This window comes from Chlorocebus sabaeus, chromosome 1 (genome assembly GCF_047675955.1).
Source record: "Chlorocebus sabaeus isolate Y175 chromosome 1, mChlSab1.0.hap1, whole genome shotgun sequence".
NCBI lineage: Eukaryota > Metazoa > Chordata > Mammalia > Primates > Cercopithecidae > Chlorocebus > Chlorocebus sabaeus.
This window is the reverse complement of record NC_132904.1, coordinates 18,079,588-18,102,903: the sequence shown is the minus strand read 5'-3', so window position 1 is coordinate 18,102,903 and position 23,316 is coordinate 18,079,588. Positions and strand designations below refer to the sequence as shown.

At 40.7% G+C, this 23,316-nt stretch overlaps 2 protein-coding genes and 1 pseudogene across 12 annotated transcripts in view; 1 reads left to right on the top strand and 2 right to left on the bottom strand.

Annotated features, from left to right (window-relative positions):
• The window catches only part of CSTPP1 (centriolar satellite-associated tubulin polyglutamylase complex regulator 1), a 226,441-nt gene that overhangs the window by 144,554 nt on the left and 58,571 nt on the right, over positions 1 to 23,316 (top strand). The window lies entirely within an intron of this gene.
• LOC103236258 (uncharacterized) lies at positions 4,646 to 5,085 on the bottom strand. Its single transcript, XM_007999801.3, has one exon. It carries the CDS (start codon positions 5,027 to 5,029, stop codon positions 4,952 to 4,954), a length of 78 nt encoding a protein of 25 aa, XP_007997992.1. The 5' UTR covers positions 5,030 to 5,085; the 3' UTR covers positions 4,646 to 4,951.
• On the bottom strand, positions 22,107 to 22,532 carry LOC119624458 (translation machinery-associated protein 7-like; annotated as a pseudogene).

Here is a 23,316-nt window from a genome sequence, read left to right as displayed (position 1 = left end):
GAAGTGTCTCTTCAAATATTTTGCCCAATTTTTAGTGGGTTGTCTTTTTATTATCCAGTGGTAGGAGTTCTTTACACATTCTGGTTACAAGTCAGATATGTTCATCACAAATATTTTCTCCTTCTGTGGCCTCTTTATTTCCTTAGTGATGTCTTTCATTGAGCAGAAGTTTTACTTTTTTAGCATTTTTTTCTTTTATGGTTAATGCCTTCTGGGTCCAGTCTAAAAAATCTTTGCCTACCCTAAGTTTGTGACAGTGTTACCCTATATTTCTTTCTAAAAGCATTAGAGGTTTAACTTTTATGTTTAGGTCTATAATCCATCCTGAATTATTTTTTGTTGTTAGTTTAAGATTGAGGGTCAAGGTTTTACCCTGCTCCCCTCATGGATAGCCAGTTGATATAGTATGATTTGTTGAAAAGACTTTCCTTTTCCTACTGATTTTGGTTCCTTTGTTTAAAAAAAAAAATCAATTGACCACATATTAATATGTGCATATCTATCTTTGGATTCTCTATTCTGTTCCATTGATCTAAGGCAGTGTATGCCCTTCAACTTTTTCTTTTTGAAGATTGTTTTAGTCATTCAAGGCCCTTTGCATTTCCATGTAAAATTTAGAATAAACTTGTTCATTTCTATAAAAAAAAAAGCCTGAGAATTGGATTGAAATTATTAAGAATCGCCAGGCACGGTGGCTCACGCTTGTAATCCCAGTGCTTTGGGAGGCCAAGGCTGGTGGATCACCTGAGGTCAGGAGTTCGAGACCAGCCTGACCAACATGGAGAAACCCCATCTCTACTAAAATTACCAAAAAAAATTAGCTGGGCGTGGTGGCAGGCGCCTGTAATCCCAGCTAGTCAGGAGGCTGAGGCAGAAGAATTGCTTGAACCCAAGAGGCAGAGGTTGCAGTGAGCCGAGATCACGCCACTGCACTCCAGCCTGGCGACAGAGCAAGACTCTGTCTCAAAAAAAAAAAAAAAAAAAAAAAAAAGAAATGATTAAGAATCTATAGATCAGCCGGGCGCGGTGGCTCAAGCCTGTAATCCCAGCACTTTGGGAGGCCGAGACGGGCGGATCACGAGGTCAGGAGATGGAGACCATTCTGGCTAACACGGTGAAACCCCGTCCCTACTAAAAAATACAAAAAACTAGCCGGGCGTGGTGGCGGGCGCCTGTAGTCCCAGCTACTCGGGAGGCTGAGGCAGGAGAATGACGTAAACCCGGGAGGCGGAGCTTGCAGTGAGCTGAGATCTGGCCACTGCACTCCAGCCCAGGCTACAGAGCGAGACTCCGTCCCAAGAAAAAACAACAACAACAAAAAACAGAATTTATAGATCAATTAGGGGAAAATTGTCACCTTTACTATATTGAATCTTTCAATTCATAAACATGGTACATTTTACCTTAGGTCTTCTTTAATTTCTCTCAACAATATTTTATTGTGTTTAATGTACAGATCTTAAACATTCTATTAAATTTATCCCGAAATAGTTCATGTTTCCTGCTGTTCTTGTAAATGGCATATTTTAAAAATTTATTTTTTAGCTAACTTTGCACTTTGCATTTCAAGAATATAGAAATATAACTGCTTTTTATATATTACCCTTGTATCCTGTGACCTTGCTAAACTCACTTATTAGTTCTAGTAGTTTCTTTGTAGATTTCTTAGATTACTCTACATAGAAAATCCTGTCATGTGCAAGTAAAGGCAGCTTTATTTCTTTCTTTCCAATCTTGGTATAGCTTCTTTTCTCTCTCTTTCTTTATTGGATCTTTTTTACAATGTTATATAGAAGTGATGAGAGCAGATAGCCTTGCCTTGTTTCCAATCGTGACAGAACAGTTTTCAGTCTTCCAAAGTAAGTTATATTTTTCATAGATTCCCTTTATTAAGTGAAGGAAAGTTTTCTTCTTTCTTTCTTTTTTTTTTTTTTTTGAGATGGAGTCTGGCTCCGTCGCCCAGGCTGGAGTGCAGTGGCGCGATCTCGGCTCACTGCACGCTCCGCCTCCCGGGTTCACGCCATTCTCCTGCCTCAGCCTCCCGAGTAGCTGGGACTACAGGCGCCCGCCACCATGCCCGGCTAATATTTTTGTATTTTTAGTAGAGGCGGGGTTTCACTGTGTTAGCCAGGATGGTCTCCATCTCCTGACCTCAGGTGATCCACCCACCTCGGCCTCCCAAAGTGCTGGGATTACAGGCGTGAGCCATCGCACCCAGCCTGAAGTTCACTTTTCTTTTTAGTTTGCTGAGAATTTTTACTGTGAATCAGTATTCAGAATTGTTTACATCTATTGAGATGATCATGTGATTTTTCCCCTTTATGCTATTAATGTGGACAAATCCACTTAGTGATTATTTGTTATCCTTTTTATATACTGCTGTATTCCTTTTACTAATATTTCGTTAATGATTTTTGTATCTATCTGCATGAGGTATTTTAGGCTACGGTTTTCTTTTCTTGTAATATCTTTGTCTTATTTGAGAGTCAGGATTATGCTGGCCTCATAAAATCAGTTTTGTTTTGTTTTGTTTTTTGAGATGGAATGTCACTCTGTCACCCAGGCTAGAGTGCAGTGGCGCAATCTTAGCTCACTGCAACCTCCGCCTCCTGGGTTCAAGCGATTCTGCTGCCTCAGCCTCCCAAGTAGCTGGGACTACACGCATGCACCACAACACTGGCTAACTTTTGTATTTTTAATAGAGATGGGTTTTCACCATGTTGGCCGGGCTGGTCTCGAACTCCTGACCTCAAGTGCTCCACTTGCCTCGGCCTCCCAAAGTCCTGGGATTACAGATGTGAGCCACTTCGCCCACCCAAATTTTAGTAATATTAATAGGCATACCTAAAATGTATAGTCTGTAAATACCAGTGATGTGAAAAATTTGAATGACAACCTAAAAATGATACTGTATGGTTTTGTTAAAGAGTTTTATATGTATATTTAAATATAGGTATTGATCATCTGAGCATTCATCAAAGTTTAACTGAGTAATATACCAACATGTCTTTCTGAGTGTCCTTTTCTCATTTCCACTTTAAAATGTGTCATAGCTAAGACTGACAGGCCCCAGTCTGCAGCAAAAATGGGGAATACTTGCTAGTTCACACACCTCCCCTGAGGGCAATTTTGGGGGGATGTAAACTAACAAACATAAAAGTATTATATCAGCAAAGGAGTCAATTAAGTAGAAGAGTCGATGTTGACAGTAAAAATTTAGAAGCAATAATTAATATGACTGAATCACTAGATAATCTTTATATATATAATATATATTATATATATTTATATATGGGTACATAATGCCCATCATTAGCCTCAAAGATTGTCTAATGTTAATTGGAAACAAAAACATAAGAACTCTCCCACCCAGGTGGACAGAGTAATTTACTGAGCCACTTTGGTAAGATAAGAACATTAGATTGAAGGTAATATCACACCTTAAACTTGTTAATTTATTGGTGTTTTGATTTGCATTAAACATTAGACAGATCCTCAGGCTAGTGGCTGACATGGTAGAACTCTCCTTAGTATCTCACCAAAATAGCAGTCAAACTTCTAAGATGTTCAAAACATAGTTACTAATTTGAAAGTAAGTAAAACCTGTTGCTGAGGAGCCAGTATTTACAGAGGTTATATGCATCTTTGTAGGTGAGGCAGAAGTCTCCTAAGATTTCACAGGGAGCCTCCTGACTTATAAATGCATAAATCACAGTATCGATTTGGTCAGCAGTGATAGATAAAAAGTAGTGATGTGGGTTTTAACCGCTGCTAGCCTTAGCCACACACTGACAGTTGTGATAACAGAAAAGGGAGTTATTAGAGATCCAAACAGTGAAGAGAAAATATATATTTAAAAAACAGTATTTTAAGATAGGTAGTAATTTACTGTGTAGAGGACAAATAAATGGCTTTATACATCTTTTTGTTCTTTTTTTTTTTTTTTTTGAGACAGAGTTTCACTCTTGTTGCCCAAGCTAGAGTGCAATGGTGCGATCTCAGCTCACTACAACCTCTGCCTCCCAGGTTCAAGCGATTCTCCTGCCTCAGCCTCCCGAGTAGCTGGGATTACAGGCATGCACCCAGCTAATTTTTTTGTGTGTTTGTAGTAGAGATGGGGTTTCTGCATGTAGGTGAGGCTGGTCTCAAACTCCCGACCTCAGGTGATCCGCCTGCCTTGGCCTCCCAAAGTGCTGGGATTACAGGCGTGAGCCACTGCAGCTGGCATGTCTTTTTGTTCTTTAAGAGTATCTATTGGCCGGGCGCGGTGGCTGAAGCCTGTAGTCCCAGCACTTTGGGAGGCCAAGACGGGCGGATCACGAGGTCAGGAGATCGAGACCATCCTGGCTAACACAGTGAAACCCCGTCTCTACTAAAAAATACAAAAAAACTAGCCGGGCGAGGTGGCGGGCACCTGTAGTCCCAGCTACTTGGGAGGCTGAGGCAGGAGAATGGCATAAACCCGGGAGGCGGAGCTTGCAGTGAACTGAGATCCGACCACTGCACTCCAGCCTGGGCAACAGAGCGAGACTCTGTCTCAAAAAAAAAAAAGTATCTATTATGGATCAGTATGCACAATGTTGAATAACAGTTGATAAACAAAAGGTAACTGATGTTCACTATCATCTTTTTTTTTTTTTTTTTTTTTAGTTCTTCAGCTAAAAGAGCAGAAGAGGTGATTTATTATAGGGTTGTTACACTCGGCCACAAATAAACACAGAAATAGTCCAGAGTGTCACAAGTCCAGGGCAGAGGACCAACATGGGCAGTTTTGTTTATGAGCAAGGTGGGTCTCAGAGGTGATCGGCGATCAGAGGGCGATGAAGTTCTAGATCCATTGAGACAAGCTCTAGACAGTAGCATGCAGTCCCACAACTTGTACCAGCATCCCCAGCACCTGGCATTCCATGTTTCTGCTCCTGTGGCCTCCACGATGCAACAAGCTAGCTGTTTACTTGGACCTCTGCCTCATCTTTCTTCTTTTGCGCTTCAGCCTGCGCATTCGCTTCTTCCTCCACTTGGCTCTCATGGCGCAGAGGTTTCCAAGAAAATGGCGCTAAGGCCGAGAGCCACTATTATCTTTTTTAGGAAGCCAAGTAAGTTTGTGATGTCGTTTACAGAGACTTCTATCAAATATTAAAATATCTTAAGATGGGAGGAAAAAAAAAAACAGCTTTGACACTCAAGTAGGTTTTACGTATTAACCTATATAGAATACACATAGAAGAAAGGGTCAGAGAGGTCCCTGGAAATGCCGTGTACTGATTCAGCATCATGGGGGTTGCACAGCCTGCACTGTGAGTAATAATTATAATAATAGCTATTATTTAATGAGCATTTACCATGTGCCAGGAATTAGGTTAAATCTTTACATGAATTATGGTATTGAGCCCTTTTATCCACCCCTTGAGTAGATATTATTATATCTATTTTAAAGACAAGGAAATTGAGACATAGTGGTTAAAAATTTACCTAACATTGGCTGGGCCTGGTGGCTCACGCCTGTAATCCCAGTACTTTGGGAGGCCAAGGCAGGCAGATCATGAGGGCAGGAGATGGAGACAATCCTAGCTAACACGGTGAAACCCCATGTCTTCTAAAAATACAAAAAAAAATTAGCTGGGCACATCCAACTACTCGGGAAGCTGAGGCGGGAGAATCACTTGAACCCAGGAGGCAGAGGTTGCAGTTAGCCGAGATCACGACACTGCACTCCAGCCTGGGCGACAGAGCGAGACTCCATAAAAAAAAAAAAAAAAAAAAAAAATTACCTAACATTGTTCATGTGGTTAAGTGGCAGAGCCCAGAATCAAAGTGAAGTCTGAGTACGTCCATCCAGGGTTACTATCTCAGTCTACATGTTTTATGGAAATGAGGTATGCCCTTTCTGAGAAGGAATGATGTTATTGTACCTCCTTATATATTTTCGTTAAGAATGAGGCTGGGCGCGGTGGCTCACGCCAATATTCCCAGCACTTTGGGAGGCCGAGGCGGGTGGATCACGAGGTCAGGAGATGGAGACCATCCTGGCTAACACAGTGAAACCCTGTCTCTACTAAAAATACAAAAAATTAGCCGGGTGCGGTGGCAGGCGCCTGTAGTCTCAGCTACTTGGGAGGCTGAGGCAGGAGAATGGCGTGAACCCGGGAGGCGGAGCTTGCAGTGAGCTGAGATCGCGCCGCTGCACTCCAGCCTGGACAATAGAGCAAGACTCCATCTCAAAAAAAAAAAAAAAAAAAAAAAAGGAATGAATGAGGATCTCCTCCTTTATTATTTATTCATATGACCCTTTCTTCTCCCTCACCCTGTGGGAGACTGAATAATGGCCCTAAAGATATTCAGGCCCTAATCCAGGATTATCCAGGTGAACCCTAAATGTAATCACAAGTGTCCTTTTAAGAGGGAGTCAGAGAGAGATTTGATGATGGGAGAGGAAGAAGACAATGTGACGCCAGAAGTGCGTGTGTTTGGAGCAGGGAAGTGACTGATGTGGGGCCACAAGCCAAGGAAGGAGGATAACCTCTAGAAACTGGAAAAAGAAAGGAAACTGATTCTCCCCTAGAACCTCCAGAAGGAACCAGCTTGTTGACACCTTGATTTTAGTCCCATTAAGACTCATTTTGGACTTCTGGCATCCAGAACTCTAAGAGAATAAATTTCTGTTGTTTTAAGCTACCAAATTATGGTAATATATTATAGCAACCATAGGCATTGAATACATATCCCATATTACTGGCTTCAGGACTTATTTGCTTTATACTTTCTCCTTGTATTTTTCCTACACTTTGTAATTGTTTATTACTTCCTGAATGCAACTGAGAATGTGTAAATAACATATTCGTAAAAGCATTGTTTCAGATAAAGTCTAAAAAAGAGGTTTTTTATTTTAGAAGAATATGCAATCCTATGGCTATCCCATATCCCAGCCTTTCCAATGGCTGCAAAAGGGAAAATTATGGAATGAATGTTGTCAAGTGTATAATGAAAGGAAATCTTTTCAATGTGAATGATTAATGAACTTGTAGAAAAATGTCCACCATAATGAGAGTCACACCAGTTAATCATAACCCACATCTCTGACTAGGAACGCAGTAGGTTTCCCTCACTCCCACCACTCTTTATTTGGAGATTTGTTGAAACCTACAAGAGAATTATGAGAATAGCATGAAGGCACTTGTCTGCCCTTCACCAAATGCTAACTAACATGTCACCATATTTGTGAACAATAGATAGATAACTTGAAACTAAGTTATGGGAATCATGACATCTTACCCCTCACATCCTTCATCTCCTAAGAGTAAGGACTTTCTCCTCTTCTCCTGCATAACTCCAACGTCATTTGAGAAAATAACACTAATTTTATAATATCACCTAACATTCAGTCCAGTGCAAATTACAATTTCCGCAGTTGTTCCTAAACATTATTAATAGCTGTTTGTTTTCTGACCCAGCGTCCAATCAAGGTTTAACATTGGTAATGTCTGTTTAGTTTCTTTTAATCTGGAACAGACCCCTTACAATTTTGTTTTCATGATACTGACTTCTTTGTGTTTTCCTGATCCTCCTGCACTAGAATGTAAATTTTACAGGGGCAGGGATTTTCATCTCTTTGTTCATAGCCATGTCCTTGGCATTGAGAATGGTGCCTAGCACTTTGTAAATATTTGTTTAATAACTAGATGAGTGAATAATTAATACAAGTATAATGAGTGTCATGAAAGGTGATTTAGAGGATACCAAGGGGCCTGAGAATCTAATCTGTTGTTGTTTGTGTGTAACTCTTACCTCTGCATTACATATATTGTGTTACACATATACGTGTTCCAGGCTTGAGCAAAGGGCTCATTTTACAAATCAATGGGGAGATATAAGTGTAATAAATATAAATAAGAATTGAGTTTTTAAAAATACCTAAGTTGGTCAAGATAAAAAGGCATGATAGCAGGCACTTTAACAGCGAAACTACAAGAGACTTAAGCTGAGTTTGGGCCCCTGTGTGATGTGACTGGCAAGACGCTAAATTAGCTTTAGACATAATACAATAAGAACAGAGGCCATAATGAAGAAGGCGATTGTCTTGCTCTATTTATTCATTCTTTCATTCAACAAATATTTATTGAGTGCATCCTGTGTCCCAGGCACTGTTTTGGTGCTGGATATACAGAATTGAGCACAACAAAGTCTTCAGCCACATGGAGCTTACATTCTATGATGAACAAACAATACTCAAGGTTTTGAGGGTAGAGGCTTCGTGCTTTCACAAGAGAGGCAACATAGCGTAATGGTCAAGAGCAGTGGTTTTTGAGTCAAGAGACATAGGTTTGAGTCCTAGTTTGTATACTTTTTTGCTGCTTGGTCTCGGGTAAGTTCCTTAAGCTCTCAGAGCCTGAGTTTCCCCAGCAGTAAGGTCATGGCAAATAACAGTATAGCCTCATAGGTTGGGAAGGGATGTAAGCGAGACAATGCATGAGAATTGTCTCACGTGGTGCCTGGCGCTTAATAGCTTCTTGATAAATGTTAGTTGTTGTTTTCATCATTATTAACATTGACTGACTAAAGCGTGCCTTACTAAAAATGGAATTTGAAACCAAATGATGAAGAACAGTTCAAGGAACCAGGGATGTTAAACTCATAGAAAAGTAAATGGAATACATGCTTACTGGTTTCAAATACTTGATGATGTAGCATGTGACCTGAGCTTACTTATTCTGTGTGGCCCCAGAAAACAGAATTAGGTCCAGCGGTGGAAGTTACCAGGAAGACAGCTTTCACAATGTAAGAAGAAATGTTCTTAATAATTAGAATTATCTATAAATAGAAAGAGCTGCTTGGGAGGAAATGGATTTTCTGTCATTAGAGATAATAAAGCACATACTAGACATGTGCTCTCCAATACGTAGCCGCTAGCCTCCTATGGCTATTTAAATTTAAATTAATTAAAATTAAATACAGTTATAAAAACAGAGGATAGGATGGTGGTTTCCAGGGATTGGGGGAAGGAGACATGGGGTATTGTTGTTCAATTGGTGTAAAGTTACAGTTATGCAAGATGAATTGATTCTAAAGATCTGCTCTACAGCATAATGCCTGTAACTAACAAAATTAGGAACTTAACAATCTATTAAGAGGGTAGATCTCATGTCAAGCATTCTTACCATACGCACACACACAAACATACACAGAGAGAGAGAGAGAGAAAGAGAAACTTTTGAGGGTGTGGATATGCCTATTATCTTTATGGTAGTGGTGATTTCACCGTTTTATGCACGTATCCAAGCTCATCAAATTGTACATATTAAATGTGTATAGTTTTTTTGTATGTCAGTTAAACCTCAATAAAGGTAATTTTTAAGAAATTAAATACAAATACAATTCAGTTATTTAGTCACATTAGTCACATTTCAAAGTGCTCACATGCCACATATGGCTAGTGGTTACTGCCATATTAGTATAGAATAACAAACACTGCCATCATCACAGAAAGTTCTGTTGTATAGTGCTGTTCTGGACAATGACTGAACAAAGATGTTAAAGAAGAAAGAGGCACAAGATGAGAAAGAAGAGCTGAATTAATTAGGTAACTTGTAAAATCCATTCTAAGCCTCAGTTTTATAGATCATTAAAGGTCATCTTTTTAACTATGTAATAATAGTAGACAGATAGTCGTTTCATTTTGGAATAAAGGAAGAGTTATTCTCACAGAAATAAAACTGTTGTGTTATTTGGAGATATTTTTATTTTACTGATTTGACTTAAAAATTGCTTCTTGTCAGCTCTTCACTCTAGTTAGAGAAATAAATTTCTGAGGGGAAATGGCCTAGCAATGGCATGGCCCAGGAGAAGTACAGTAATCGTTGCATCTTTTTCCTGAAAGAACTTCCCATGATTGTTTAGTTCAGCCTGAAGAGCCATTTGTGACGCTTGAAAATGAATGAGGGGGAAAAATGGGACTGAGCTGGGCCAGTTTTCAAAGGACATGAGGGGTGAGTCTTGTTTCAGTTGCTAGTATTAGACAGGATTTCATTTATGAACTTTGTTCTCTTGTCCAACTCCAGTTCCTACAGGTTTCCTTTTTCCTTTGCTCTCCAGTCAAAAGGAAAAATACTCATATGATTATTAGAAATACTGGAGCAATAAATTGTTTGAGGGACTTGAAACACCCTTTTTTTCTTTCCCTTCAAAGCCTTAAATGATACTTGCCTCACTGAAGCTTACAGATCGTTAAAAGCAGTCCTGCCAGGGTGTTGTAATATATGTTTTAGCTTCCAATTGAAAGAAAATCTCTACCAAACTAACCTTTGAGTCATATAGAATTTTTTATTTTCTATTTTTGATGTCTTGGGTGTTCCGGCACTTTTTCATCACCTGCCATATACAAAATTCCCATATCTTATTTGAGCCAAAAATGAATCCTGGTATCACCTCTAACAATTACAAATTTCTAGCCCTTTTCAACTATGTTATTATTTGCCTATTTTATTTATTGCAGAGCAGTTCCCAAGGAGTAATGTCTTGGAGAAACAGAAATAACACTGTAGAAGAACAGTAGTTTTATGGACATTCAGAGTACCATTGCAAAACCTGATTTTTTTGCATCTTCGTGGCTTCAGTTTCAAGTAATTGTAGACTGGCAGAGACCAAGCTGTTTTCAATTTGACCGTTGATTAAGCTAAAAACTACACAACAACTAAGGGTACCCTCTTTCCTGTTACAGAGAAAGATACATAAAAGGGCCAGATTAACAAGAAAGCAAATAGCCAGTCTGGAGTATGACCAGAGAATCTGTAACTCTAATAAGCACACCAAGGGATTCTGGTGAACAGACTAATTTGGGGAACTGCCTAGGTCCATGTTATTTTGTAAAGACATGATTGAAGAACCGTTTTCTGAATTTTTAAAAATAAGACATCAATTTTTTATTGTAGTAAAATGTATGTAACATAAAACTTATCATTTTCACCATTTTTAAATATACAATTCAATGGTATTAAGTACAACCATCACCATGCATTTCTAGAACTTTTTCATCATCCTAAATTGAAACTGTACCCATTAAACAATAACTCCTCGTTCCCTCCTCCTTTCCCTCCCAGGCCCTGGTAGCCTCTATAACACTTTCTGTCCCTCTGAATTTGCCTGTTCTAGGTCCTTCATATAAGTGAAGAGATAATTGATTTTTAGCAAAAGTTGAATTGCTTTCTTGCCTGGAGGCATGGGTCTGAGTGAAGGGGAGCAAACATTAATTGGTGTCTTGACATGACAAGTCAAGGTCACATTCGGATTTACTGAATTTATCTCAAGCAATAGGAAACTGTGTTTTTAAACTTTGGTTCCATGAAATCATACAGACTCCTTTTATTCTAATTGTTTTTATCATGACCTATGTATTCACCTATGAAATTCATTCATTTGAAATTGTTACTGACTGGTTGGTGATATTCAATCTGATTTTCTCATAAAAAGTAGTAAGTATGCTTCTGAAAATCTCCTCTCAATTATGTCATTCTAAACAATTTCTGCAATATCAAGGCCCAGCAGAAAAAAAAAAAAAGGTTACTATCAAAATGTTTTCAACGTTCAAAAGCAGAAGAATTAGCACTTTTTAGTTTCTTTTTATAAAATGTATCTACTTCAAGCCATAGCAAATTTGAAGTTTCAGATCCTCTGGCTACAAGATTGAGTACTTGAGGATAGCCCTTTTGGCTCCTTCCAGATCTCCTAATAAAGCAGGGAGCTCCTTCAGTGTCCAGCGTACTACTCTGGGGAGAAGGCCTCTTCATCTTGTCTAGAGCAGGGCTTCAGATATCTGTGACAGAGGCTCAGGAAAGCACCTACCACTTGGAATGTAGAACAAAAGAAATGATTGTTTTCTTTTTTCTTTTTTTATTTCTGGAGATGGAGTTTTGCTCTGTTGCTCAGGGTGGAGTGCAGTGGCGAGATCTTGGCACACTGCAGCCCGCGCCTCTTGGGTTCAAACGATTCTCCTGCCTGAGCCTCCCGAGTAGCTGGGATTACAGGTGCCTGCTACCACAGCTAGTTTTTGTATTTTTAGTAGAGATGAGGTTTCGCCATATTGGCCAGGCTGGTCTTGAACTCCTGACCTCAGGTGATCTGCCTGCCTCGGCTTGTTTTGTTTATTTTAAACCATTTTCCATAAATTTATAAAGCCATTCTCCATGACATGCTTACCACCTTCACGGTCTGTGTAAATCTGATCCATCAATATAGTATGATAGCACTTAATTATGTGTTTTGTGAAAAGCTATGGAACAAAAAGTACCACGTGTTACTTAGCTCTCTAATTGTAAAATTGTGTTTTATTTCTGTGCCCTGAGGTTGGACCACAGTATTGTGATAAACCATGGGACTGATGGGTCTTGCCACCCATTTCTGTTCTCCATTAAAAAAAAAAAAAGTAATCAGACTTCTAACTCTCAAACCTCTAAAAGCTCTTCTGAAAACTTAGATCTAACTGTTTAAAGTTGACCCCTGGATTCTATAACCCTCTCTATCACAAATCTGCTTTGTAACTTTGAGAGAATTATTTATCTTAAACACTTAACTTACCATACAACTATTCATTGAGCATAAAACCTGATAATGATACCACTTCTGGAAAAAAGGATTCATGACTCAGTGGGTCTGTTTCCCTACTTAAATCTGGAAGGTAAAATGCCTTCTTACTCTTCCTTCTGGATTTTCCCGTTTAGTCCCTGGCACAAATGAAGACTCACTCTTCTTGGCAGCATCCATGGCTGCTAAGAGGAACTTTGCCCCACTGCCTTTGATGTGGTGAAACAAAGCCTTTACCAGAGTGCTTGGAGGATCTGGCACCCTGGAGACTCCTAGGGGAGTCCACACCCTCTTTGGGAAATTCTTTTCCTAAAGTTGTATTCAGATTTATACCAATATGTAGAGGAGACATCTTTCTTATAAAAAGCTTGCTTTTCCTCTCAAAGCTGTGAGGAAGCTGGTGAAGGGGAAGTTGAACTAGGTATAATATTGGCAAATGTTTTGAGCACTTCAGATAAAAATGTTTGATAAGTGCAGTCTTGTTTGTATCGCCTCATCATACTGCTCATTGGAGGTGTTTTCTTTGGTCACCTGCCAATGAAAAAGATTAGCTTTTTCCTGCATTTAGGATTGTTTCTTTGACTAGTTATGTTGGTAGAACAAGATAGACAAATGCTGCTGAACTTAGCAAATCAGTATTGGAACACAGTGATACTCATTTCTCCTCGGTGCCCTTTCCAATTCATTGACAGTTGCCGCAAGCAGTTTCAGTGGGTTTTTGATGGGACTCTCTTTCTCTCCTTACCTATTCCAATTTGTATTTTCACTTTAGTTCCCTTGCTCTGATGTTCAAGACTTTAAAGGATTTGCCACTGCCCCCCACGCCATGCTTTCCTATTTTATAGGATCCAATAAGAAACATTTTTTCATTTAAATGCCTCTTCTGTAACATGAGTCACCTTTTAGATTTCTATACCTTGTATCTTCTAGTTTCTATTTTAATCCAGAAAAATTATAGTTTCATCTTCTTTGAGGCAAGATATGAAGATTTTTTTTGCCCTCCCTCAAATTTATTCCTTGTTTACAGCAAGGAAGCCACTGGCTACTTTTCTAACATTTCTATATCAGAAGCTAGTTGAGCTAAATATATATACTTTTATATTCCCCTTAATATGTTTAGATAGATCTGGGGTATATCTTTTGGCCCTGGACATTGTGAAACAAAGGTAAGCCCTTTAACTCATCATCAGCCTATATCCATCTCTTCAAACAAAAAGGAAATGAACTTCCACTGCTGTAGGAAGAATTTATGTCACACATAAGGGCAAATTTGTTAGCGATGTTATTCAAGCCGGCTGTGGTGGCACATGCCTGTAATCCCAGCACTTTGGGAGGCCGAGGCAGTGGATTGCTTGAGACCAGGAGCTCAAGACCAGCCTGGCCAACATGGCAAACCCTATTTCTACTAAAAATACAAAAATTAGCCTGGCATGGTGGCATATGCCTGTAGTCCCAGCTCCTCAGGAGGCTGAGGCACAAGAATCGCTTAAACCCAGAGGTGGATGTTGCAGTAAGCAGAGATTGTGCCACTGTACTCCAGCACAGGCAACAGAGGGAGACCCTGTCTCAAAAAACAAACAAATGAGATAATGTTATTCAGTACTGGGTTCCTAAGCAGTATTGCAGAATAACCTTCTCTGAAATTCTTTGCTTTTGTTTTTAATAGAATAGATTATGGATTAGGTGCAGACCTTCTTGACAGCATGAGATAACAAGTTATCTCTTTAGAATAAATAAGTTGTATTTTATTCTGAGGGAATTTTTTCTTTTTTTCTTTTTTTTTTTTTTTTTTTTTTTTTGAGACAGAGTCTCGCTCTGTCACCCAGATTGGAGTACAGTAGTGTAATCTTGGTTCACTGCAGCCTCCACCTTCTGGGTTCAAGCAATTCTCCTGCCTCAGCCTTCTGAGTAGCTGGGATTACAGGTGCCTGCCATCACACCGGCTAATTTTTTTTTTTTTTTTTTTTTTTTTTTAATATTTTTAGTAGAGATGGGGTTTCACCATGTTGGTCAGGCTGGTCTTGAACTCCTGAACTCAGGTGATCCGCCTACCTCAGCCTCTATTCCAAGGGAATTTTAACATTGATTTAATTGAGAGAGTTAAAAGAGCCTGAGGCTAGTTTACAGAGAAGAGCCCTTTTAGGTAGTTTTTTTTGTTTGTTTGACTTGCCAACCTCTAATTCTCACTCACTTATGGTGAGTTTCAAGTATGGATAGTTTTAAGATGTGGTCAGTTCCCATGACTACAAAATAAAATATGAATTTCCCATGTTACTTGAAGACTGTTTGTGGGAGGTCTTGATTTAGGTCTTTGCATCTTCTGAGGAGCATATCATAGTTTTATAGCCTCTCATCTGAACCCTGCAAAGATAGTGATATTCATCTTAGAAAAAATAAAACAAACCAAAAAAACTTGCATACCTCCTTATACAGCATTCTTTGCTGCCACCTAAAGCCATTTGCTCATGAAATAGTAACGTTTAGAACAATAGCCTGAGTTATCTTCCTATCAGTCAATTCTTAGAGATTCTGTTAGCACCTTCCTTTGCTTTTGTCCTGTCAGATGGAGAGAAGGGGTTGGCAGAAGCAAAACAGCCTTTATAAATTTTTCTCAGAGGTCCGTGATCCTAGATTAAAGGAGGAATCAGAAGACATCAGGTCTAGAAATCCTCAGAGTGACCTTCTTTGACAGAGAAGATATTTATATGAAGAAACATCAGTGCTAGTGACCTAAATTAAGCTACCTAACCTCTCAATACCATCATTTCTCTGCTTGTAAAAGGGAGATAATAACACCACTCACTACCGTCCTCTGGAATTTGAGAGATATTTAATGAAATAATGAACTTCATGCTCCTCTTACAAGGGAATATATTGTTGACTTTTAGGAGAATGATTTGGGGGTCCCTAAGGGGCTTGACAATCTATTACCTCTCTGGCACTCAAATAGGATTATTGTAAAAAGCTAATCTACTGCCAAAAAGTAAGCCATTTATTCTGTGGATAGCTCAGGTCCAGTGTGAAAAAAATGATTTTGATCTCTTTTTTGGAATAACTATTACTAACTAGATAGGCACAAAGATGTCTTTTTTTCCTTCTTTCTTTCCTAAAAAAAAAAAAATCAGAACAGAAGTGTAATTGTGTTTGATGGTTCACCGTGGGAGAATGTTAGGTTCAATCCTGGAACACAGTAAATAAGATGATATACTTCTTTTAAAAAGCCTCTAGAATATGCCTTCTCAATTGAGGCAATATTGCCTCCAAGGGAGCAAAAATTGGTTCTTTGGGAGGCAAAAACAAATTTAGATATTATAATGGTTTGTGGCCCTCAAAAAATATATAGATAGGTAATATGTTCATGATATCAAAATTTCATGGGTAGTGGACAAACAGAAAAAAAGGTCTAAAAAGCAAGGGGGTGATGAAAAAAAACTGAGAAACGTTTCTCAAGTCTAGAATGTGCATATAACTGTCAGTTACTCTTTCAGTCATGTTTGTCCCTAAGCATGGGCAAGCTGCACACTGTCAGGTCAAAACAGCTTGCTATTGATTATTCCTTCAGTCTGAGAGGAACTGAGTTCATAGAAAACTTGAAAGAAATGAAATTTGTACCCTAAGGGGTAATGATTTCAGACAGACAAACGTAACAAACATCTACTTGTTAGAACCAATACTTTGCACTTTAAAATGTGGTTAAGCCTTTAAGGTAAGAGGTTTCTTTTTTCTCTTGCCTCTTTAGCCTTATAGAAAGTCATATCAAGGGTAGGAATGATCTTCAAAGTGCCTCACAGAAAAAAAAAAAAAAGCCAGATTGGGAGAAAAAAGAGGGTGTGGCCCCAAAGGCAGGAAGGGAATAATTGACTAAATAGTAAAGTATACAGCATCTGCAGGGCACAGTGGCTCATGCCTGTAGTCCCAGCACTTTGGGAGGCCAAGGTGGGAGGATCACTTGAGCCCTGGAGTTCCAGACCAGCCTGGGCAACATAGGGAGACCCCGTCTCTACAAAAAATACACAAAAATTATCCTGGTGTGGTGGCACACACCTGTAGTTCCAGCTACTCAGGAGGCTGAAGTGGGAGGATTGCTTGAGCCTGGGAGGTGGGGGATGCAGTGAGCTGAGATCACGCCACTGCACTCTGGCCTGGGCAACAAAGCAAGACCCTGTCTCAAAAAAAAAAAAAAAAAAAAAAGGACAGCATCAAAGTCAAGAAAATTGATGAGAATTGACACTGAAGTACTTAAGAAATTTTAAGTTTGCTATTGCTGCTAGTATTAATAAACTTTCATATATCCAACATATTTTTCCTTCTACCTTTCTCATACATCTTATTAGTTCTTTCAAACAGAATGGATGGGATGACCCAAAATTGACTTGCTACATACTGGGGAATTTGAAAGAGACCTGTGTTTCGCTTACCAGCCCTGAAACAGTAGAATGGCCTTTTTTTTTTTTTTTTGAGACAGGGTCTCACTCTTGCCTAGGCTGGAGTGAAGTGGTGCTGTCTCAGCTCACTGTAACCTCCGCCTCGTGAGTTCAAGCAATTCTTGTGCTTCAGCCTCCAAGTAGCTGGCACCACAGGTATATGTCACCACGCCCTGCTAATTTTTTTTTTTAATTAATGGGGTCTCACTATGTTGCCCAGGATCTCGAACAACTGAGCTCAAGTGATCCTCCTTCCTCGGCCTCCCAAAATGCTGGGATTACAGACATGAGCGACTGTGCCACTAATGGCCATATTTAAAAATTTATTTTTTCCTCAGTCTCTGACTCTTCCTTGCTTAATCATCCTATTCTTTAATACACAAACCTATAACTTTGAGGAAAGAAAATCAGAGATTATTTCTCCCCACTTACCCATTTCACGGTGCGACAATGAGCACTCTTTCTCCAAGCCAAGCATTTGATAAGCATTCGTTGCTATGGGCATTTTACTGCCTTAAAGAAATCCACCCCAATTCCCCGCCTATTGATTTCTTAAGATCACAGAAGAAAGTGGAATGAATCCTAGAGAGGCCTTCAAGCTCCCTGACACCCATGGGGCCCACTCATCTCCACCCCCCTACTCCAATTCCAAAATCTAACACATTGTCCTTTTCTTAGTTCCTCAGTTCCCCGCCCTTCAGCTTCTTTGTTAGCCACTGGGTGGGTGTAACCAAAACTCAGTCACACTGTGGCCCCAGCAGCTGGGCTTCTCTCTCCCCCATTACATTGCAGACATTCTTTTCACATCATTTTGTCCTCTCTGCTGCATTCCCTCCATTTGGCTTCATTCCCTCTGTGCAAACTTCTGTTTCAAGGCACAGGAGTTTGCCAAGGAGATGCTGGCAGAGAGGGTCCAGTTCTCTCCTTTCTATCTGAAGAGCCCAGTGTCATTCATTAGCATATGAGAAGAATGGTTGTAAATAAACATCAAATGAGGTTAACGAGCTGCAGCTCATCAATATTAATGAAGTCCACCTCACAGCCTTGGTATGAGGTACCAATGGCTCTAATCACAAGAAGCAGTTTCATAAGGCCCCAGTTACAGGGCAGGAAGGGTTAGATATCCAGCCTGTTGAAATGTTTGTCATTTTATGACCCCAGGAATGCTGCAGGGTAAGGCGGTCCGATGCCAGATCTGTGCTTGCAAGCCCCTCTTGTGTTCAGATTACATCTGTTTGTCTCAACAGGTGGAAGCCTAGGAAAAGGCTGTATCTGCTAAGCCAGAATCTGGGGTGGGAATACCCCAGGTCAATCTACAGTTCCCAAATCAAAATGAAGTTCCAGAGCCAGGGTTTGATCTCTCATTGTCCTTCCATCAGTTACCCCAGATAACCCAAACACTTGTTGCCAGTGTAGTGAAGGACGGTCTGAGGATCTTCTAAGCCCAGCTTGGTAAGGAATGAAGAAACTCCCATTTCATGTAGCTCATGTGCCCGCCAGCCACCAGTTAAGTCCCTGTGCCTATTATTTAGAGGATTCAAATAGTAACAAGGGTCAGGCATGGTGGCTCATGCCTGTAATCGCTACACTTTGGGAAGCAGAAGTGAGGGGATCACTTACGGTGAGGAGTTCCAGACCAGCCTGGGCAACATAGGGAGACCTCTCTCAAAAACAATAAATAGATAAAAATTTTAAAAGTAGTTGGGCGTGCTGTCATGTGCCTGTATTCCCAGCTACTCAGGAGGCTGAGGTGCGAGGATCACTTGAGCCTAGGAGTTTGAGGCTGTGGTAAGCCATGATCATACCTCTGTACTCCAGCATGGGCAACAGAGTGAGACTCTGTCTCTGAAAAAACATTTTTTTTTTAATTAAAAGAAACAGTAAGTACAGCTATTATTTATTGAACTCTTACTGTGTCCTAGGCATGGTACTAAACATTTTTGTTATATAATCCTCACAATAATCCCATGAAGCTATTCCCATTTTACAGATGAGAAAGTTGAAACTCACTGATTTGATGTCATGGGTCTAAGATCACACATCAGCAAGTGGCAGAAGAGGAGCTCAGATTTCGATCTGTCTGACTGCAGAGCCCATGCTCTTACTTCCTACCCTCTGTGGTATCATCTCAGAGCCAATCACATAAAATGCAAGCTTTTGTGCTGCTCCTTCTCGTCAAAGATGTGTGTCCTTCTCCAGTTTCAAGGGACTAAACACAAAGTAGTTCCCTGGAAGTAGAATCAGAAGACTTTAGAATTAATTTTTTTAAGTCAAAGCGCCTCTTTGAAATTATTTTTAGAAAGGAAATTTTCATTAAACATGTTTTCCTTGATATATAAATTTGGGGTCAGAGGGATTAGGCTTTGAGAATATGTGTGTGTATGCACAACCCAGTATGTATTGATAGCTGTGATACTGATTTATCCACCTTGTCACACTAGTTCATTTTATGATTAAGCACACACCTTGCATGAGGTCAGTGACCATAGAACACAGAGAAACCGCTCCGTGGCTGATTTGAGCCTATGATCCTAGCCTCAATTACCTTGTTTCAACAACAGCGCCTGGTTTATTACTTAAAATACTATCATTGTACTTTGTCTTGGGGGTGGGAAGGAGAACCCATCAAATTGTTGTTATCACAAAAGCTACACCTGATTGTTTGTAAAGAAGGACTTCTAGTGAAAGGATGAAAGTGAAACAGCTACTTCTCTTTCTTCCATTTTTCTCCTTGAAAATTCAGGGACCTAGGCCAAGGCAGGCAGATCACTTGAGGCCAGGAGTTCAAGACCTGCCTGGCAACATGGCAAAACCCCATCTCTACTAAAAATACAAAAATTAGCCAGGCATGGTGACACGCGCCTGTAGTCCCAGGTACACGGGAAGCTGAGACACGAAAATTGCTTGAACCCAGGAGGGAGAGGTTGCAGTGAGCCAAGATCAGACCACCGCACTCCAGCCTGGGTGATAGAGCAAGATCCTATCTCAAAAAACAAAAGAAAAGAAAAGAAAAGAAAAAGAAAGAAAGAAAGAAAACTCAAGGACCTTACTTGGTAATTTTTACCTAGGCAAAACGCCCAGGAATGTTTCCACAGAATGGCACCCAAAGCCCACCCATGCAGGAGCTCTTCCCGCCACCAAGGTAACCAAGACTAGGAAGCAATTGAAACTGGGCCTTCCTTTCCCAGGCCTGTGGCTGTCAACTTGGCTCAGAAAGGGGCAGACTGATGACTTTGTCTCCTTACCCAGTCACACTACCACACAGTTCTCATTTGAGGCTGGTCACATGGCTGTGCCTTCTTATGGCCAAACAAGGGTTCTTTGCACCCTGGGTTTGGCCTGAGCATCATTAGATGAAACCATCAGGACCCCCAAACCTTGAAGTTTTTGCAGGGGAAATTGCATGCAGGGATGGGAAGGAGGGGCTGAGCTGTGTAGTGGAGCAGCGGATGGTGTGCAGTCGGGATGTTTGCAAGAGCCAAGGGGTTAGTTCATTGCTGCTTTGTATACTCAGGCACACCAGAAAACTCAGATTAATAGGCTGTTTATTCTTCAGCATGTTCCTTGAATCAAAGGCTCTGGATGGTATTATTCAAGAGTGTTTGTGAGAGCGCCCTGGAACACTCCTCCTGGGCTCCGCTCACTGAAGAGAAACGATTGAGTCCTTTCATTTCCTGGGCAGCATCCCTCTCACTCATTGCTCACTGTAGTATAAAGGTCTGCAGAACCTTTGTTAGAAACAAGATCTTTTGTTCTGTCCTTATGAGGTCCCATTACCTATACCGCACCTTGATCTGTTGGAGTCTAATTATTTAATGTTCCTGTCTTTTGCACTACCTGAACCTAATGAATGCAGTCCATTCTATCTCAGGGAGTTGTTTTGTTTTGGGTTTTTGCCTCTATTTGGCACCAGTTTCCTGTTTGGACAGTATTGTCTTTTTTTTTTTTTTTTCCAAGGAGTTTGTCCAGGAGGGAAGGAGACATCCACCTGAACCCTACTCTGTGAAGCAAATGAATATTTTTTTTTATTAGAAGATTCTCCTAAAATGAGAATCGCTGACCCCAGGGAGGCGGAGGTTGCAGTGAGCCAAAAATTGTGCCACTGTACTCCAGCCTGGGTGACAGAGTGAGACTCCGTCTCAAAAAAAAAAAAAAAAAAAAAGAAGATTCTCCTAAAATGTTCGAAAGTTTCTTCATACCTGGGAATTGAAGCATACTGAATTACGAAAGAGTTACTTCCTCCACCCCTACCACCTGCAGTAGAGATTTATACTGGAGAAGGTGGCAAAAAAAGTTAGGAGAGAAACTGCTCGGTACAATTCCCCCCAGTTCCCTTGGGGCAGCAGTGTGCTGCACATGAGGGATCACTGTACCTTGTTCCCCCAGCAGTGATACTGCTCTGTGGCCAGGCAAATACTGTAGTCCAGGCCTTCCACAACTTCTGCATGTGCGTGCGTGTGCACACACACACGCACAAAACTATACCCCTACTAGGCATCCCCTTAATACAGAGGCATCCAGTATATTGCAAAGGTACTCATCATTATACACAATGCAAACACTCAGCACATTTGTAGGCACTCATTTATATCAAACAAACCCAGTACGAATAATAAGCAATAGTTTGGGATCTGGCACAACACTTAATTACCACAGCCAGAGGCCAGAAAATGAAATCCGGGTCATATATCTGAATCTTTCTGGCATCCTATAGCCCAAAGCACCACCAGGGAGGTACACCTTGGAGCAATGGGAGCACTGTCATCCAGAAGACACTGTCCCCTCACTTTCCTCCAAAACCAGCACAGCTGTTTGGATGGGGCTATCTGCCGTATTTACAGTGAGACTAAGATATATATACACACCCTGGCGCTTCGCCTGATTTCTTCTGTGAAGTCCATCTGTTTATCCAGTTCCAGATCCCAAAAGGCAGTCACCAAAAACTAAATAGTGAGAAGGGACAGGGTTTTTTTTCTTTCTTTTTTGATAAACATGTTACAGTGAACAAAACAGATTTTGCAAACACATTCCATCTAGTAAATCTTACCTCACAGCTGTGTGAGAAGGACTTGGAGGAGAAAAGGATGGGGAGCAGGAGGGTCTCAGGACTTGATTGGAGAATCAGAAACCCACAAGGGTGGGACAGTTCAGTACTATCTACTTTTTCTTTTTCTTTTTCTTTTTCTTTTTTTTAACAAAAGTTTATTCTTAAATGTACAACAGCTCCAAGACAACACTTAATTCTAGCTTTAGGTGGCAAAAGATGTTATGGCAGGGAATATAGATGTTTAAATAAGGATGAAATAAAGGGTCACCATCTCCTCAGGCACAAGGAACAGCTTACTTTTTGCCAGATTTCTTAATTCCACCTGTGGCCAAGGGCCCCTTCCCCGCAGCCTTCGCTTTTAGCTCCTCGAGTTTCTTCTGCTCCTCTTTTTGTTTCTGCTCGAAAGCCTTACCTTCCTCATCCATCTCCTTGGCCTGCTTCTTAGGCTGTTTCAGTGACTACTTCTTGCCACCTTCACGGCCGGACATGGCACCTGCCACTCCTTCCCCAGACCCTGCCACCAGACTCTTTTTTTTTTTTTTTTGAGATGGAGTCTCGCTATGTCACCTAGGCTGGAGTACAGTGGCACGATCTCAGATTACTACAACCTCGGCCTCTTGGCTTCAAGCGATTCTCCTGCCTCAGCCTCCTGAGTAACTGGGATTACAGGCGCTGGCCACCATGCCTGACTAATTTTTGTATTTTTAGTAGAGACAGGGTTTCACCATGTTGGCCAGGCTGGTCTTTAACTCCTGACCTCAAGTGATTCATCCACCTCGGCCTCCCAAAATGCTGGGATTTCTGGTGTCAGCCACCGCCCGCAGCCTATCTACTTCTTATAGGGTGATAATTGGCTTTTTCCCTTCATTCTAGCCCCCTTCCTAAACCTGGGATCTGTGATGGGCTCACCAAAGATAAAGATCTGTCTGCAGACGTTAGCTTCTTTCGCTGAAAAGCTGATCTAGCCAGACTTTATCTTCAAAGGACAGGCCCTGCACTTCTGATGTTCCCTGAACCTCTCCCACTGAGCCTGCTCTCATCCACTGCAGCCATGATGCTCTCTGGATTCAGACAATGGTGTGTTGTCCCAGAACACCATATCTGGCCTATTTCTACTTCACGTCTACCCCTTTGGCTAGGAAAATGAGGGACACAGCTCACATCAATAACTTGGATTCTGAAGACCAAGGACAAGCAGAAGAAATTGACCTTTTGCCTCAGAGGCGGCTGGATGTTTGTGTGTCTCTCTTCAATGTGGAATTGGCTCACTGA

Bases quoted from the DNA above. Each gene is read 5' to 3' on its own strand.
- LOC103236258 (XM_007999801.3), bottom strand. From the start codon at position 5,029: ATGAGAGCCAAGTGGAGGAAGAAGCGAATGCGCAGGCTGAAGCGCAAA.